The sequence below is a fragment of the Tachysurus fulvidraco genome, chromosome 22, assembly GCF_022655615.1.
Source record: "Tachysurus fulvidraco isolate hzauxx_2018 chromosome 22, HZAU_PFXX_2.0, whole genome shotgun sequence".
Taxonomy (NCBI): domain Eukaryota; kingdom Metazoa; phylum Chordata; class Actinopteri; order Siluriformes; family Bagridae; genus Tachysurus; species Tachysurus fulvidraco.
Window position 1 is genome coordinate 3,035,650 of NC_062539.1, and position 17,939 is coordinate 3,053,588.

General features: G+C 43.5%; 1 protein-coding gene across 8 annotated transcripts in view; it reads left to right on the forward strand.

Annotated features, from left to right (window-relative positions):
- mib1 (MIB E3 ubiquitin protein ligase 1) overlaps nucleotides 1-11,812 on the forward strand; it is a 54,513-nt gene extending 42,701 nt beyond the window's left edge. For 2 of the 8 annotated variants that reach the window (XM_047806309.1, XM_047806308.1), the window contains 7 exons: nucleotides 3,180-3,361; nucleotides 3,760-3,949; nucleotides 4,175-4,253; nucleotides 4,990-5,109; nucleotides 7,279-7,350; nucleotides 7,736-7,836; nucleotides 8,999-11,812. In XM_047806309.1, coding sequence (XP_047662265.1) covers nucleotides 3,180-3,361; nucleotides 3,760-3,949; nucleotides 4,175-4,253; nucleotides 4,990-5,109; nucleotides 7,279-7,350; nucleotides 7,736-7,836; nucleotides 8,999-9,139 — 885 coding nt within the window. In that variant the 3' untranslated portion in view covers nucleotides 9,140-11,812. Of the gene's footprint in view, nucleotides 1-3,179; nucleotides 3,362-3,759; nucleotides 3,950-4,174; nucleotides 4,325-4,989; nucleotides 5,110-7,278; nucleotides 7,351-7,735; nucleotides 7,837-8,998 lie in introns of those variants that run through there. The other 6 variants (XM_047806310.1, XM_047806311.1, XM_047806312.1 and 3 more) reach the window with 6 other exon arrangements.
- The last annotated feature ends 6,127 nt before the right edge of the window (nucleotides 11,813-17,939 follow it).

The following is a 17,939-nucleotide window of genomic DNA, read 5'->3' on the forward strand; positions in this document are numbered from 1 at the left end:
TTCTCCTTCTCTCGTCTGAGCGTGATGAACCACAGAGGGCGCCGGTGAGACCGGAGCGAGATCGGCAGGAGGACTTGCTCGGAAGCCTAATTGATATCTTCAGCACGTTCGCGTGTACAATCCAGCAGCGCAATGGAGAAAATTGAATTTCCCGGCCCAGCGGCTCCATCAGAGCAGATGTAAGAAGCGGCGAGCCAAGACACAATCAGGGGAAACGATCCGGAGTCATCGGAACGACAACGTTCCGCCCTTCTTCTTCTTCTTCTTCCTTTTTTTTTTTTAACTCTCAACTGTCTCTCCTGTCCCGTTGACCTAAGTGGATGGAAAGCCAGAGCACCCCGAGAGCAGAAATAGCAGCTATCACGGAGTTAAAATAGCGGAACGGTTGCTAAATGAATCGCTTGTTCGCAGCCCATTAATGTCCGTATTGGTAGTGTGGGTGGAGAATATGCGCACTCCGATGTGCCTCCTTATGAACTTTTACAGCAAATCAGTGATTCTCCAATCGCTCCTTAAACAGCAGAAAAGAAACACCTTACAATGTTTTCAGAGCCTTAAGGACCTGACGACTGCAGCCGATTTATTATAGAACTTTTACCACAAACAGCCGCCGAGATGAGATCGTGTTCTCAGAAGTTAACGAGACGGAAGCCATCAGTGGCTTAAAAAAAAACAACCCCGGTCTTACTGATGTAGGATTCCTGCAGATATTTAAATATTCTGTTGATATTCAGACAGTAAAATGATAAATGAAGCAAGCTTAAGGAAATAAATCATGTCATCGTTCCGACGATTTAATATCTCTCTAACTGACTCGTCTGAGTGAAAGCTGAAGTATAAAGCTGTAGTGTATAAAAGTTTTATTTCTTTTTTTTTTTTACTTTAATATAATTAGAAATGATGCAACATTTTACAGCGTTTGTGCAACCGAGCTATCAGACGGATATAAATTCTCAAATCTCCTGTTCATGTTTTATAGCTTATTATACTCTCTCTCTGTGTGTGTGTGTGTGTGTGTGTGTGTGTGTGTGTGTGTGTGTGTTTCACCATGTTTCTAATTCACATATGGTGCTGATAAACAAAGCAGATCGAGTATAACATTTATTTTGGTGGAGGAAAGATGCAACATTTTCAGTGAGTCATTTTGGGAGTCGACTCTTATTAGTGAACCGAGTCTTCAAAAAGATTTTTTTTTTCCATAAAGTTGAAGTCAATTCCAAAAAGTTAAAGAGTTGATGAGAAGCGCCCTCTTGTGGACGATAAAATAAAAGCAGGAGGAAAAGGAAATCTCCTCCAGATCAGATCTCATCAGTCAGTCAAATGCTGACAGGAGTAAAAATATTCATCATGTTCAGCACGTGGGTCTGTCGACACGTCAACTGTTATCGGTCTCAGACGACCGAATACTAGACTAACTAGAGCTTCTTCTTCTTTGCCTAGTCGAGGATTTTCCTCCTCTGACTGAATTCTAACGCTGGACTTTGTGGACGTTTTGCTTGAACACTGAACATCATCTTGTTTTTTTCCCCCCTTGTTCCGTTTGACCCGCTGTCCGACCTCCCGTTAAGCGCCGTCTCTCATCCTCGTGCCATCCGACGACGTCAAATCCCTAAGACTTTCCGTCTCTCGCTCGGTCACACCCAACAGCCGACCTCTGACCTGCACAGATAGCATCACTGCATCACATGTCCGCCCCCTGAGTTCGCTGTACATCACACAGCCGATGACAGGAGGCTGATCCGGGGGCCGGAGGCTTGTCGTTTACTAACGCAGGCGAATCAGCGTGACAAATCTCATGCCCGTTACCCGGAGTATAAGCCATCCATTACAGACGACGACTTCAGCAAGGCTCCGAATGCTGAAGTGTGGTGCCGTGTTCCTACACAGAATCCAGTGCAAAACATTCTGCCTGGTTACTGAGTAATCGTTCCATTTAGTTTAGGAAGAGCAGCTCAAAGGCAGTCGTAAGTCTCTGTCCGCTCTCCTCCTATTGCTTTCACATACACAAGGCTGTGTATGAGGGGGTTTCTCCACTGTGGAACCTTTTTAGGAATCAAGGCCAGTGGTGCTTCCTATGACATTTATAACACTTTGCTTTTGCTACTTTTCTGTAGAACAGGCATTATTAGTGAGGCTCCTGATTGGTCATAAGCAAACTTCACACAGTTACAAAACTCTCATAGATGCGGGTTTAAAAACCTGCCTTCAGTAAAGCATGTTGTTCATTCTCAAAACCCCCGAAACCCTTTGGAGGGTCTCACAAACCTTTCAAGGAACCCTGAAACCTTTTGAGGAACTCTGGTGCCTTTTGAGGAACCCTGAAACCTTTTGAGGAACTCTGGTGCCTTTTGAGGAACCCTGAAACCTTTTGAGGAACTCTGATGCCTTTTGAGGGTCTCACAAACCTTTTGAGGAACCCTGAAACCTTTTGAGGAACTCTAATGCCTTTTGAGAAACCCTGAAACCTTTTGAGGAACCCTGATACCTTTTGAGGGTCTCAGAAACCTTTTGAGGAACCCTGAAACCTTTTGAGGAACTTTGGTGCCTTTTGAGGAACCCTGAAACCTTTTGAGGAACCCTGAAACCTTTTGAGGGTCTCACAAACCTTTTGAGGAACTCTGGTGCCTTTTGAGGAACCCTGAAACCTTTTGAGGAACTCTGATGCCTTTTGAGGGTCTCACAAACCTTTTGAGGAACCCTGAAACCTTTTGAGGAACTCTAATGCCTTTTGAGAAACCCTGAAACCTTTTGAGGAACCCTGATACCTTTTGAGGGTCTCAGAAACCTTTTGAGGAACCCTGAAACCTTTTGAGGAACTCTGATGCCTTTTGAGGGTCTCAGAAACCTTTTGAGGAACCCTGATACCTTTTGAGGAACCCTGTAGCCTTTTAGAAACTCTAAAATCTTTTTAGGGACTCAAAACATGTTTAAAAATTCCAGAAACTTTATTCAGGAACCCAGCAACTTTTTCATAACCTTTTCAAAAACTTCCATATCTCAGACACAATTTTAGTCATTCTTAGCATGATGTGGTATCGGTTTCAGTAGATTCAGTAGATTCTCTAGTCCTCACGTAGGCGAGCGACTCAGATTAGCAGTCTGACTGGAATTACACCACATTACTAATCTGGTCAGTGTGGAGATTTGAGTTCTCTCTCTCACTGTTTTGTGTCTTGTAGTTGATTATGGGACTGGGGACCCAAGGAGCAGAGAAGAAGAGCGCCGCCTCCATCGCCTGCTTCCTGGCAGCTAACGGCGCCGACCTGACCATCCGCAACAAGAAGGGTCAGTCTCCGCTTGACCTGTGCCCCGACCCGAGCCTGTGCAAAGCCCTGGCCAAGTGCCACAAGGAAAAGAGCAGGTACTTGGCAAATGAACCGTTGACGTTTTTTATCTATACTTTAAGTGTTAGTTTTAAAAAAATTTGTACGTTTGTAACCTAGATGTAATCTCACCTTTCGCTTTTTATACGTCTGATCTACATTTGTTATTTTTCTGTCCGACTCTTTATTTTCTGTCCCCTCCGTCCTGGGTTCCTTCCTGCTCTCGTCCATCTTTACGGACTGCTGTGTTTTCCTGTCGTCCCATTTATCTTTTGTTTGGCTTTTACCCCATTCCCCACCCCCCTTGTCCTCTCGTCTACGCCCCGCTCAACACTTTTATTCTTTCCTCTCATCCTGTGTCTCTTGCTGTCCTTTCTCTCTCTCTCTCTCTCTCTCTCTCTCTCTCTCTCTCTCTCTCTCTCTCCGTGTCTCTCAGTGGGCAGGTGGGCTCGCGCAGCCCATCTCTCAACAGCAACAGCGAGACCCTAGAGGAGTGCATGGTGTGTTCGGACATGAAGCGGGACACGCTGTTCGGGCCGTGTGGCCACATCGCTACCTGCTCGCTGTGCTCTCCTCGCGTCAAGAAGTGTCTCATCTGTAAAGAGCAGGTCCAGTCCAGGACCAAGGTAGCGCACCATATCTCAGTGCTGCACGGAGGACAGGAGCAGACGTCTGATCATTTAAGTTCGACAGATGTTTGATCTGATTTGTTTCTTCAGTCATGTGACTTTGAGAATGTACACGTGTGTGTGTGTGTGTGTGTGTGTGTGTGTGTGTGTGTGTGTGTGTGTGTGTGTGTGCGGTGTGTGTTCCTGTGTGTGTCTTTCATTTCTGGTTGTCTGATTCTGCAGATTGAAGAGTGTGTGGTTTGCTCAGACAAGAAAGCAGCTGTACTCTTCCAGCCCTGCGGTCACATGTGCGCCTGCGAGAGTAAGTCCGCTGTCCGATCGTCTTTCTGCACGCGTGTGAGAGTTTGGGAGAGTGCGTGTTGACGTGAGGGGGTAGGTGTGTGTGTGTGTGTGTGTGTGTGTGTGTGTGTGTGTGTGTGTGAGGAAGCATTATTTAGCTTAATAGTTCACTAATGAATGTTCACTACGACGTAGTGCACTACATCCAAAATAACCATTTGAGATCGCCTCACACCTCCAGGGTTGGGGTTCGATTTCCGCCTCCGCCTTGTGTGTGTGGAGTTTGCATGTTCTCCCCGTGCCTCGGGGGTTTCCTCCGGGTACTCCGGTTTCCTCCCCCGGTCCAAAGACATGCATGGTAGGTTGATTGGCATCTCTGGAAAATTGTCCGTAGTGTGTGAGTGTGAGTGAATGAGAGTGTGTGTGTGTGTGTGTGTGTGTGAGTGAGTGAGTGAATGAGAGTGTGTGTGTGCCCTGTGATGGGTTGGCACTCCGTCCAGGGTGTATCCTGCCTCGATGCCCGATGACGCCTGAGATAGGCACAGGCTCCTCGTGACCCGAGAAGTTCGGATAAGCGATAGAAAATGAATGAATGTAGTGTGTTGGGGTTTTAACCTCTTCCCTTTTATCTTTTGTGTGTGTGTGTGTGTGTGTTTGTGTGTTTGTGTGTGTGTGTGTGTGTTTGTGTGTTTGTGTGTGTGTGTTTGTGTGTGTGTGTGTGTGTGTGTGTGTGTGTGTGTGTGTGTGTGTTTGTATAGACTGTGCCAGTCTGATGAAGAAGTGCGTACAGTGTCGGGCAGTGGTGGAGCGCCGTACTCCTTTCGTCCTGTGCTGCGGAGGGAAAGGTATGGAGGATGCCACTGATGATGAGGACCTTAGTGAGTGAACTTCCACAAGCTCCCTTTTTCTTTCTCTCTCTTTTTTTTTTTTTCTTTTTTTTTTCCATATTGTATTCATTACTCTATGTTTTTACTTGGCTTGTTGCTTCCGTTTCCCTTTTGCTCAAGTTCATGTTTCTACCCATCCCCCACCCCCACCCCGCTATAGGTTTACGTGACATTACGCTTTATTATGTCTTAAAGACAAAATCCACCCTGTTTACGTTTACAATCGCGACGCGATCATCAGCGAGGTCCTTGATTTATTTTAGAATAAATTTAGTACGACGCAGCGGAGCTTTAGTGATGTAGTCTGTAGTCCATATATATACAGTACAGACCAAAAGTTTGGACACACCTTCCAAAAGTTTGCACACACCACCTTTTCAACAGGACAATGACCCCAAACACACCTCCAGGCTGTGTAAGGGCTATTTGACCATGAAGGAGAGTGATGGGGTGCTGCACCAGATGACCTGGCCTCCACAGTCACCGGACCTGAACCCGATCGAGATGGTTTGGGGTGAGCTGGACCACAGAGTGAAGGCAAAAGGGCCAACAAGTGCTAAGCATCTCTGGGAATTCCTTCAAGACTGTTGGAAGACCATTTCAGGTGACGACCTCTTGAAGCTCATCAAGAGAATGCCAAGAGTGTGCAAAGCAGTAATCAGAGCAAAAGGTGGCGACTTTGAAGAACCTAGAATATGACATATTTTCAGTCGTTTCACACGTTTTTGTTATGTACGTATATAATTCCACGTGTTAATTCATAGTTTTGATGCCTTCAGTGTGAATCTACAATTCTCATAGTCATGAAAATAAAGAAAACTCTTTGAATGAGAAGGGGTGTCCAAACTTTTGGTCTGTACTATATATATACATACACTCTGTTAACATGTTCCGAAAGTACAGCTTTCGCGTTAATCACGCCGTCAACACCGTCACGTTCATCTGATCGTTCAGGTTCGCTAACTAGTCGAGCGACTGCGATTTCTAAAAGCTACCATTGCAGCCTGATTTATTGTTGTTTTCTTTTTCCGATTTAATAAAATCAGAATCCCTAAACGTCCTGTCCTGACATTTTAAATAAATAAAGTTTCAGGGTGGACTTTTCTCTGTTAACGCTGTCGTGAAGTCGTTCTTGTGTCTTTCTGACTTTTACAACCTCGTGTCAAAATTATTTATTTATTTATGTTCAGTTAAAGATTTTCAGTCCTGTGTTTTTGTCACGAGTATCCGAGTGTATTGGTTTTTTTTGTTTTGTTTTTTTCCCCCCTACATTATCCTTCACCTCCGTTCATCCCGATCTCGGCGCTCACAGCCGCCCGTCTAATTCTTTCTGTCGCTTTAGTCTGAGTTCAAAGGGACACTAGTGTAAGTTCGCTTATATGGTGTTTGTATTTCAGAGGGATCTGTTTCTTTGTAGAGCCACGCAGAGATGTCAGACAGATCCTTCTAAGCTGACGTCTCATAGTCTCACACACACAGTTCAGTCGACAGAGGAATGCTGCTCATAACTCTTATCTCGCCCCCACGCCCCCCACCCCCACCCAACTGCCCTCGTCCCAACGCCTGCGTTCTGTTTGTCATAAGGGGCCACTTTTACTTTAGAGTCCCACAGAATGTCATCCGTCCTCTCAGAGAAGGGCCGACATCGTCCTCTCAAACACAAACCTACACACACACACACACACACACACACTCGTTCTCGGATTCCACCTCGGGTGGGATTCTGCCTGGAAGCCGTAGTCACACACCCCGTAGGCCTGAACACTTACGCGTCTACGTCTGAGGGACTCATCAGCCCGAACGTGGATATGATGAACACCATGGCAGCCTGGGAAAAAAAAACGAAGGTTACACAAGGTCACAGGTTACATGAGACTGTTGTGTGCAAGTTTTTTCGACACTTTAGCAGATTTTTATCGCATGGCCGTCTCATGAATAAGCACGCAGCGATAGGATAAAAAACAAAATGCACTTTTTAAAAAAAAGGGTGGTTTTGCTTGACGACAGCTACCCCTTATATCACCTTAACAGACTGCTTATTCCTTCGATTCCTGCTCTCGAATACCTCATGACACTTTGCTGTAGGGCAAAATCCAGGTTAGTCCTGAGTGATTGCAGAGCGCCGTGCATTACATAACCCTGTGATTGGTTGCTTCTCAGCAGGGAGCTCTAACTCAGTGGCAGGGGGGTCGCAGGATCTTCTCCAGCCCAACAATCTGGCGCTAAGTTGGTGTAAGTATTCCCTTCCTCCCCCCTTCACTTCTCTCTTTTTCCAAAACTTCCTTCCTGCTCTGTCAGACCGCAGAGCTGTTTGGCACTGGCTGCTCGCTCTTCCGGGAGTCTCCGGGGCCGTCGTGTGTTGGTTCCAGCTCCCGACTATGAGCAAAATCTTCCCTTAGGCTGTGAAATGATAAATTCTAACTGAAGCTAGCTGCCTTCCTCATGACCTCTCTCTAATCATTACTAAACATTACTAAAAAAAAAAAAAGGACACGAGAACTCAGCTTGGGTCGAGGTTCTTGTTCAAGCCCGACGGTTCACCCAGACTAGGTGTCTTTTACCAGCAGGTGGCGTTGTTATGATGAGTTCTCAACATCTGCCTGTCTTTGCATTGCAGCCAGCGGAAACATCCCAGCCTTGCAGAGGGACAAGGACAACACAAACGTCAATGCAGACGTGCAGAAGCTCCAGCAGCAGCTCCAGGACATTAAAGAGCAGGTTGGGACTTAAAACAACAACCTTCCAAGCTTGTAATAATAACCATAGTGGATTTTTTTCAGTCACAAGTTGACAGCTGTGTGAGTCTCGAAAGATAAATAATGAACGGATTTTGTGACCAGGCCCAAGTTGTAGTTGCTGAGATTGTTCTTAGTTCTGGTTTACTTGGACCTGAAGAGTAGAACCTCAGTGTGTGGCCAAGAAGTAAGTGTCCCAGAAATAACCAATGACCAATGTGTAGTAGATGTCTAGTAGGATCTTTGTTGGGTTTTTCTTGGACCCGAAGCATAAAAGGCAACCTTAGTATGTGGCCAAACAAGTAACTGTCCCAGAATAACCGAAGACCAATACAGTACGTAGTAGACGAACGTTCTTTGTCGGGTTCTCTTTTGCCCCTTTTCCACCGAGGCAGTTCCAGAGCCTAATTTAGAACCAGTTCTTTCTGTTTCGACCGCCAAAGCACCAGCTCCGAACCAGGAAAAGTGGTTCTTAAGTAGCACCAAAACGTCGCTGGTCTAGACTTAAGAACCGCTTGTGTCAGGAGCTGTGGGCGGGGCTACTGTTAGCGCATTTGATAATGTACCTTAAGTATAAAAATGTTTAATACTTTTACTTTACCGCGATATGATACATTATCAGCACACATGATAGTAGGTAGCTACATGCTAAAGCTAACTTTTTTCTGTGTTAACGATAAGATAACGTTATGTACTTTATCGATTACAACCTCCGTTTATACAGATTACACGGAGCTGCACGTACACGTTTTATTCGCCGCGTTTGGATGCTAATGTAGGTTCGCAAAGCCATGAGCATTAACAGTAAAGCAACATCCGCCATTGTTGTTGTGTTTGTGTTTGCCGCTGCTGCGCTAACGTTGCTGGGACACGTGACACGTATTCAGTGACGTCACACTCGGCGCTGTGATGCTCTCTAGCTGGTGGGAAGACAAACCGGTTCTTAGAAGGTTCGCCAGTGGAACCAACTTTGAACCAGCACCAGCGCTAGCTCTGAACCGGCACCCGGTTCTTTCCGGTGGAAAAGAGGCATTTGAACCCGACACTTAGAAGGACAACCTCATAGTTTGGCCAACATTTTAGAATATAAGCACTGCTAGAGGAATTTGGTGAAACAACCTAAACTACTGTGTTATTTCTCCCAGACCATGTGCCCGGTGTGTCTGGATCGTCTGAAGAACATGATCTTCATGTGCGGCCACGGCACGTGCCAGCTGTGCGGGGACCGCATGAGCGAGTGCCCCATCTGCCGGAAGGCTATCGAAAGGCGGATCCTGCTGTACTAGCGCTCCGGGCCTCGGGCTCCTTCCTGCTTCTCACCGCAGTACCCACTCCTGTGGCTGACGCTCATCAGTGTTACATCCATTCTTTCTGTTTCTTTTTTTTTTTATATATATATATATTATTATTATGGTCTTAAAGCAACCATCTCATGGACTCATGTTTTGCTACATCATGGCTTATTCTTTATGGTTCATTACAAGCTCATTGTACGGTGGATGAGGAAACCATTGTGTCTTGTGCTCTTCTTAACCATTCCATAGTTTTTGGCTTCTCCATAAAGGTAACCTTGTTTATTAGGGAGTATTTTTTAACAGAGTGCATCAGATCTCTGTTTACCGGACATCCGAGCTCAGAACACTACAGTACGACACTACGAGTCTCGACCTGTTCACCTTCAGCACGTTCACCTTCAGCATCTGACGGAACTGCCGAGCAGAAGCTTGCGCTCGCCCTCTGTGAGATTCCTACGCCGTAACGTTTTTTTGTTTGTTTTTTTTTTAAACGTCAGCGCGATCTTGTACGTTTAGAAAAGGACGCGTCGATTTTAACCCGAAAAGCGTTTGTAACATTTTAAAGCTAAGTTCAAGTTCACGAAAGTTTATTATTTTTATTTTTTCTTTTCAAATCTTCTTCACAAGGCCACAGACAGTCATGTGATGGGGTTATCCCCCCCCCCCCCTCCCCTGTCAGTCACAGCAACTCTAGTCGATCGCGGGTGTCTGCGAACTCGTGTATCCCGGAGACGGCGGATAACATACGGTTATCTGACTTGATGTGTCTCAGAGGAGCTCGCGTGGTTTCTTTAACTAGCGCCCCATAGATCTTGCTAACAAGTTATAGAACAGCAAAACATGATAAACGTTAAAACGGTGCTAGCGCGACGTCATTTTAAGAGCAAAAACACAATGTCGCGGCCCTAAGGAAACAGAGGACTCAAGAATAGACGTCTATTGCTAACAAAGTGGACGCTAGTCGCTCAAGCCGATCTAATTCGCCGACGGTGAATCGGCTCAGTATGTGGTTTGTTTTTTTTTGTTTTTTACAGGAAATGGAAGAAGGGTTAACAGGACATCCTTAATCCAAACCAAGATACTCCACCAGGCCAGAGCTCTAATAAATCTAAATTCTCACATGTTTGCTAAACCAGAATCGGCTGCTAGGAACGGCCATGAGCAGTAAACCTGTTAAACAGCACATTCATCATCAATTCTAAAAGCTGGTGAGCAGAAAAACGTCCCAAAGACACCGGACACTCTGCTGTTGGCCCACAGATGATGTCTGAAGGTGAGATGTTTCTAAAAGCTTCTCACCAGCATCGTACTCAACTCGTGTAAGCGTATTTAAACACGCCGGTCGCTGCGATCCACAGATCTCAAATCTGTCCGATCGAGTTTCGGAGAACCGGTGCATCCTTAAATTAAGCGCGCGATGGACAAACGTCCGCTGCCGTCTCCGAGCTTCTGAAGACGGCGAACTACAGCGAGCAAAACCCGAGGAACACTAAACACTTCACTTCACTGTCGTCATCGTCTTCTCAGAACTGCCAGAATACATTTAGCTGCCGTTTCCGATATTCTGATCTAGTCAGGACATTTTAATCCACATCCATCACCTTTCTTTCTTTCTTTCTTTCTTTCTTTTTCTTTTTTAAACCATGTTTTTTAAAATAAAACCTAGAACCTCCAGTATCTATCAGTAGCATAACCTTCATCCACCGGGGTATGTAACGATGCCGGCCGTACCGCAGTATGTACACACGCTTAGTATTATTATTATTATTCCACGGCCTTATCAATAGGAGCGAAGGACTTGAGGTTGCGTTTTAAGAGCACAGATACTGCGAAACATATCGAAGCCCCACAAACAGATGATGATGATGATGATGTACTGATGAAGAGATAACACACGTTTGCGGAACTAAAATCTCAACCTACAAACGTTTTTGTGTTTCGGGGCAACAAGGTGTTGTGTGTGTGTGTTTTTTTTTGTTTTGTTCTGTTTTTTAATTACATTTGTAGACTGAAATCGAGCGTTCAATCTAATCTAAACTTCAAGCTAAAAGAAAAACAGCTTTGTTCTGGTTAGTGAGTATGAAAAGTCGGACACTAGGGGCAGCAACGAGGAACTTCTGTAGGGGAAAAGGCAGAGTTCTGGTGTAGAAACTCATGTCACTATTCTGATCCTAACCCCTCTTTCTCTCTCTCTCTCTCTCTCTCTCTCTCTCTCTCTCTCTCTCTCTCTCTTTCTCTCTCTCTCTCTCTGGACAGTGTTGTAACCACGCTGAGGTCTTGTTATATAATTTATCAGAACCATTACATATTATTAGCAGTGCAAAACTTTTTCGTTCATTTGTTTGTTTTGACGGGGTTTTGGGAGAAAAACGTAGGTTCATACTTTTGTCTTTTTACTATTTTGTATCATTTTCATCCGAGTAAACGTTAACATCCGAGGCTTAGGTGCACTAACGTACTTTACTGGTAGTGTCGTATCGTGTCATGGTTACTTCAAAGGTCTATTTTGTACCTTATTTTCAGTACATAAAGATTATCCAGGTTTAAAAAAAAATAAAAAAAATAAAAGTTTGATGTGTGCAGTACGTTTATCATGGGAAATGTCCATCAGTCTGTATTGCAAAGAGCTTTTAAAATTGCAGAATAAAGATCTAATGAAAGAGCTGTGCTGACACTCAGCTTTTTGATTGACTTCATGGAGTTCCCCTTAGGGTTCTCTGTGAGTTCTCCAGGTTCTTCTCACCTTTATGATTGACTTCATGGAGTTCCCATTAGGGTTCTCTGTGAGTTCTCCAGGTTCTTCTCACCTTTATGATTGACTTCATGGAGTTCCCATCAGGTTCTTCATGTGTCCATGAGGGTTCTCTGGTGGTTCTCCAGTTTCTTCTCACCTTTTTGATTGACTTCATGGAGTTCCCATTAGGGTTCTCCAGTATCCGTCTCCGAACAATCAACAGCAGGTTGTCATGAGTTTTAGTTTCCTAAAATTCTAGTTTCCTAAAATATCATTCAACCTTCCCTGTGCAAGTTGTTACAATAGCAACCATAAAACTGAACTGAAAACATTCCTGTTTATGATAAATAATAAGGAAAGTGTTAAAGTTTTGCTTGTAAAACTGCTACTAAAGGGTCATGTGACCTCGGATTATGTCATTCGGGCTTCGTTCTGTATCGAGATAAATGAACAGGAAGAGCAGAGCGATGCGGCGGCTCGGCTTTAACAGGGCCACCGAAGCGTTTGTGTCCATGAGCGTTCTTCATCCCCAGAGTTTCCCCCTGAGCCTCCTTCTGTTGAAGAAATTGAAGTTTCAGAGAAATTCATCACACTCACTCCCTTCTATTTTCCTCCCCGAGCCCTCAATATCCTTGAATCTGTTCGATCCAGAGTACACACCACTCCTTAATAGTGATTTGTAACTCCCTGTGACTCGGCACCTCGCTGCACCTGATACCGCCGCCGCGGATCCGAGAAGTGCTGCGTCGGCCAGAAAGAAGCAGATCGGGAGCACTTTTAAAGACGGATGTGTGAACAGAGTGGAAATAGATCAGCGTGTGTCAGGGTGGTGACAGTCGACTCGGCAGATCGGAGATCTTTTTTTTTTGATAAGTAGACGCTTTGTTCTGCATCCGTCTCCTAGGCGATTTCCTACAGAGGTGTGTGTTTTTGTTTGAGCTGTGGGATACATGGGGCAGGGCGGGGCTCGGGTAAGGCAAGAGTCATCTTCAGGCATTTTAGTCAGGAATGGAATAAACGTAGGGAACATCAGGAATGATGGACTGGGAGATGTTTTAGTGACCGTATTGCACTTACAGCTTAAATAGTGTTCAGATATGCTTTTAATTCCCCTCCTGTGATTATCTGGTTTATTTCATTGTCAACTTCATTAAACATTATATAATGAATCCGGATTCTATTCATTCATTTTCTACCGCTTATCCGGGTCAAGGGGAGCCTGTGCCTATCTCGGGCGTCATCGGGCATCGAGGCAGGATACACCCTGGACGGAGTGCCAACCCATCACAGGGCACACTCACTCACTCACACACACACACACTACGGACAATTTTCCAGAGATGCCAATCAACCTACCATGCATGTCTTTGGACCAGGGGAGGAAACCGGAGTACCCGGAGGAAACCCCCGAGGCACGGGGAGAACAAGCAAACTCCACACACACAAGGTGGAAGAGGGAATGGAACCCCCAACCCTGGAGGTCTGTGCTAACCACTAAGCCGCCGTGCCCCTTCTATTCCAGGAGAAAATTGTATTTTTCTCAATAAATTTGGGTGCTTTTACAACCTCTGGGGATTTAACCTGTAAAGGTTGAGGAATTTTGCCTTATCATTAATCTCCCTCTTTAATTTAATATCATCATTTACTATTTATAAAAGAAGTAAATTTTCAGGAAGTGATTTTCTCTTAATGTTCTCATGATGACGGAAATCATCCTTAAGCGGTTTGCCTTTAGTGACGCCTACAAAAAAGAAAAAAAATCTAGAAAACAGGTGTAAAAAAAAAAGAGAGAGAGAGAGAGCTGAGAAAGATTAGAGTGACTGTGTGATTAGTGTTAAATCTCCCACTAATGCAGCTCGACCACTGCAGCTATACTCGGCACCACAAACGCTTCCTTGTTACAGGGTGCCATTACTTTTGTCCTAGTTAGTCTTATTTATAGTCATTAACAGGAAATGACAGTGTAATAATGATGAGATCAGAGTAACTCATGACTAATTCTACAGTGTGTCAGATGTTATGAAAATTGACACAAGGCACAAACACCGAGGCAGCTCATTTCTCCTTTATTTCTTCTTTCAATTCTGACTTGTATAATGAAACGCTCCTGAGATCATAAGCCGTCCTCCTGGTCCGTACTTTCACCTCCACCTCCACTGGACAGAGATTAGAGGTCGTGTGGTCTTGTGTGTGTGTGTGTGTGTGTGTGTGTGTGTGTGTGTGTGTAGGACAGTAAACAGATGCAGCGTTCTGGTGTGTGATCGATGGAGAGTCACGGAGGAGGGAACCGACCCTCACTAGTTAGCATGCTGAGCTTCTGGTTCTCATGATCAGGAGATAATCAGGAGCTGACGAAGGCCGTCTACAGGTTTAGTCCTGAATTCGATCCCGGATTTCACCACAAGGGGGCAGCACATGCTGGACTTGTCGCTCAGGGCTGCTTCTTGCCGAGTCGTCTCACTGTGAAGCGTTTTGATCAGAACGCTACCAAATGTCTCAAGTTTGCTCCACAGGACCACGCCCCATGAAGACCGGTGAAGCCCCGCCCTGTTGTTGTGACACATCGCTCCGTGTGGCTGAAGGTCCTCTAGCGTCACCTCGTCACTGCCTGATGGAGGATATTTATGGCTCGGCGTTAAAGACAGGCTCGGGCAAAGGCCGCTGCGACGGGATGGGACGAGGCCTGGAGGAGGCCGTGGAATTCGGACCCGAGCTCTGCCACAACACCCCACCCCCCCCTAACATGTCCGCTTCCTCCCTCCTTCTGCCGTCTGACTCAATGATTTCTTTATGGATCTGGACTTGGTCAAAGTGTTTACGTGTGCAAACGTCTCCATAAAGCTAGTGCCATACGCTAGAAGTGTGTGCAAGCATTACGCCACACACACACACACACACACACACACACACAAACACAAACACAGACATCTCACTGTATTTTAAACAAAGTCTCTGCTTTTTTAATCTTATCTGTCTTCGTTCAAAATGACGAACACTTTCTATAATTCGATTAAATTTTATTTGTATAGCGCTTTTAACAATGGACATTGTCTCAAAGCAGCTTTACAGAACATAAAGTTTAATATTATACAAAAGATTCAAGATTAATATTAGACTTATATTTAATGTGTTTGTGTTTATCCACAATGAACAAGCCTGAGGTGACTGAGGTGAGGAAAAACTCCCTTAGATGGAAGAGGAAGAAACCTTGAGAGGAACCAGACTCCAAAGGGAACCTCATCCTCATTTGGGTGACACTGGAGGGTGTGATTATTAATATACAGTCTGACAACCACCCATGAGAAGGTTGTTGTCCTCAAAGTTCACATGGAGTTGGCATCTTCTCTTCGAATGTCAAAATTATGAAGCAGAGTCCAACCGGAGCTGGTACATGTCTAGATGTCTTGGGATCCTCACAAGGTTGGCTTCATCACGATGAAGAATTGTGTTCATGACATAGAACAAAACTGGAGCTGGAACAATCTCTGTATTCAAGTATATGTTAAAAATATTTTTTTAAAAATATTTTATTTGCGTATATTTTTCGTCTCTAACATGAACCTCGATTTTATTGAATGTATCGATCATTTGTTTAATAAAATTTTCTGCCTTTTTAAAATGATTGTGTATTTTCTCTATTTGCTAAAATCGTGTGCAAATTAGGGTCAGAAATATATAAAATGTTATGAAAACATTCTCCTATCTTAATTATGATTTAAAAAAAAATTAAATGTAAATTAGTGAATTATCTTTTAGAATTCATGTAAACCAGCACTTAACTTTATTTAATTAATTTTATTGATTTACATTTTATTACATAAATTTCCACAATTGAAAAAAAAATAACACATTTTGTATTATTGCTATTTTCTAATGCCGCCAAATCTCAATCATCTAATTGTCTTTTTTGTTTAGTTTTTTTATTATCCCAATCTCTTAAATCCATAGTGTAAAAAAGAAAAAGAATTTAAAAAAATATTCTGGAGGAAAGAAAAAAAAAGAGGAAAATTTTTTTTTAAAAAATCGAATTTTAAAAATTCTACAATGTACATTTATTTATGCTTTCCGTCGCTGTGAAAAACGGCTTCGTTATCTCGTGTTATTTATATTTTATAATCGGTGAATAAAATTCATTCCTGCTTAGGATTTGACGAGGAGTGTATCATCATGTTAGAATCTCTTCATGTTAATTCATTAAAAAGCTTCTCTTAAAGTTCTTATTTGAAATCTGTGTGTTATCGTGTACTGAACTGATACGCGGTTATTTTATTTTTCAGCTCCAGTTCATTCAGTACTTGTATAAATGTTGCATAAAGCCTGCAGACGTGTGTCGCGGTGTTCGGCCCCCTGTTTTGTGGCGTTATCGCTGAGACGTGATGAAGCTGGAGCCTCTAGGCCACATTTACAGTGCAAATGTTATCGTTCCAATGACACTTTAAACAGCCTTTATCAATATATAGTCATTCAAGGTTTTATGGGCTTTGATAAAAAAAAAAAAATAAAAAAAAAAGAGCCACTAGCGTGTTTGGGTCGTTTTAACCCTCGCTGCTCGGTGGTGCCAGAGGGCTGTTGGTGCCATGAAAACAGAGCAGGCGGAAGACACAACGTCGTGTCGTGTTTGGAGGACGAAGCGAGATTAGCTACTGAGGAGAAAGCAGGCTAGTGCTAGTGCTAATGCTAGCGCTGGTGCTCCTCTGGCACAATCTTATCATTCGATTATCTTTAAAACATTCAGGTTATCATAATTGCTTACTTAATAATTCCATAAATCTCTCCAAGCACAACCTTTGGCTGGATTGTAAACCCGGAGAAACGCTGCTCAGCCCTCAGATTGGAAGTGTTCGGGTTAAAGTGTGTTTTTTTTCCGCTTTCTTAATTTTTCGCTCCTTGAAAAGTCTGAATTTTATCTGAGTGTTAATGACTGGGAGAGAACACGGTGTTCTGGAGGCTCATAAAGTGAGAGGCATGAGTTTTAACAGGAAGGGAAAACAAGTAAGAGTTTAGAGGCTGTGTGTGTGTGTGTGTGTGTGTGTGTGTGTGTGTGTGTGTGTGTGTGTGTGTGTGTGTGTGTATGACATACAGGAGGAACTCGGCTTAACGTAAAAAAAAATGACTTTGATAAAGAAAAGTAGAAGTACTGTATAGAGTCAAACTGTTAGAGAAAGTAAATACACTCGCTGATCACTTTATTAGGAAAAGTACGTTTGGCCAAAGAGCAGTGCAGTAAAATCATACAGATAAACACCAAGAGCTTCACGTTAATGTCAGGATGAGACAGAAACATCTCAGAGATCTCAGTGACTTTACTGGTCCAACAAGCACACATCAGACAGATTGGTGCGAAAAACAAAAAACATCCATCGAGCAGCATTTGTGCAGAGAGAGACAGAGAGAGACAGAGAGAGAGAGAGAGAGAGAGAGAGAGACAGATATAGAGAGAGAGAGACAGATATAGAGAGAGAGAGACAGGTATAGAGAGAGAGACAGATATATATATAGAGAGAGAGAGACAGATATAGAGAGAGAGACAGATCTAGAGAGAGAGAGACAGGTATAGAGAGAGATATATATATATAGAGAGAGACAGGTATATAGAGAGAGACAGGTATAGAGGGCGAATCCGAGGCCGCAGACAAACGACAAACACGGAATTTAAAACTTAGAAAAAAATGTCGCATGATCTTTACCGATCCTTAACAGTCCAGTGTGAGGAGCAGATAACAACAGTGTCTGCTTGTTCCTAATAAAGTGGCCATTGGGTGTGAGGTACAATGCTTTTCTAATAATCATTTCTTTTTGCTTTCTTGTAACCTTTGCTAACTTTGGACACCTCGTTAAAGTTTAGTGTCGTTTGTTCTCAGCAAAATAATCATTTTTTTAAATTTGTTTATTTGTTTTGTTTTGTTTTGTTTTTGTAAAGCCCATTAGCAACGTCCGGCTCGGTTCCCTTCGTCCCGGGATGCAAATAAAATTTTTTTTGTTTTTTAATTAATTAATTAAAATTGTAAAAAAAAAAAAATTGAATTTTTTTTTTTATAAAAGTAAAAATTGTAAAAA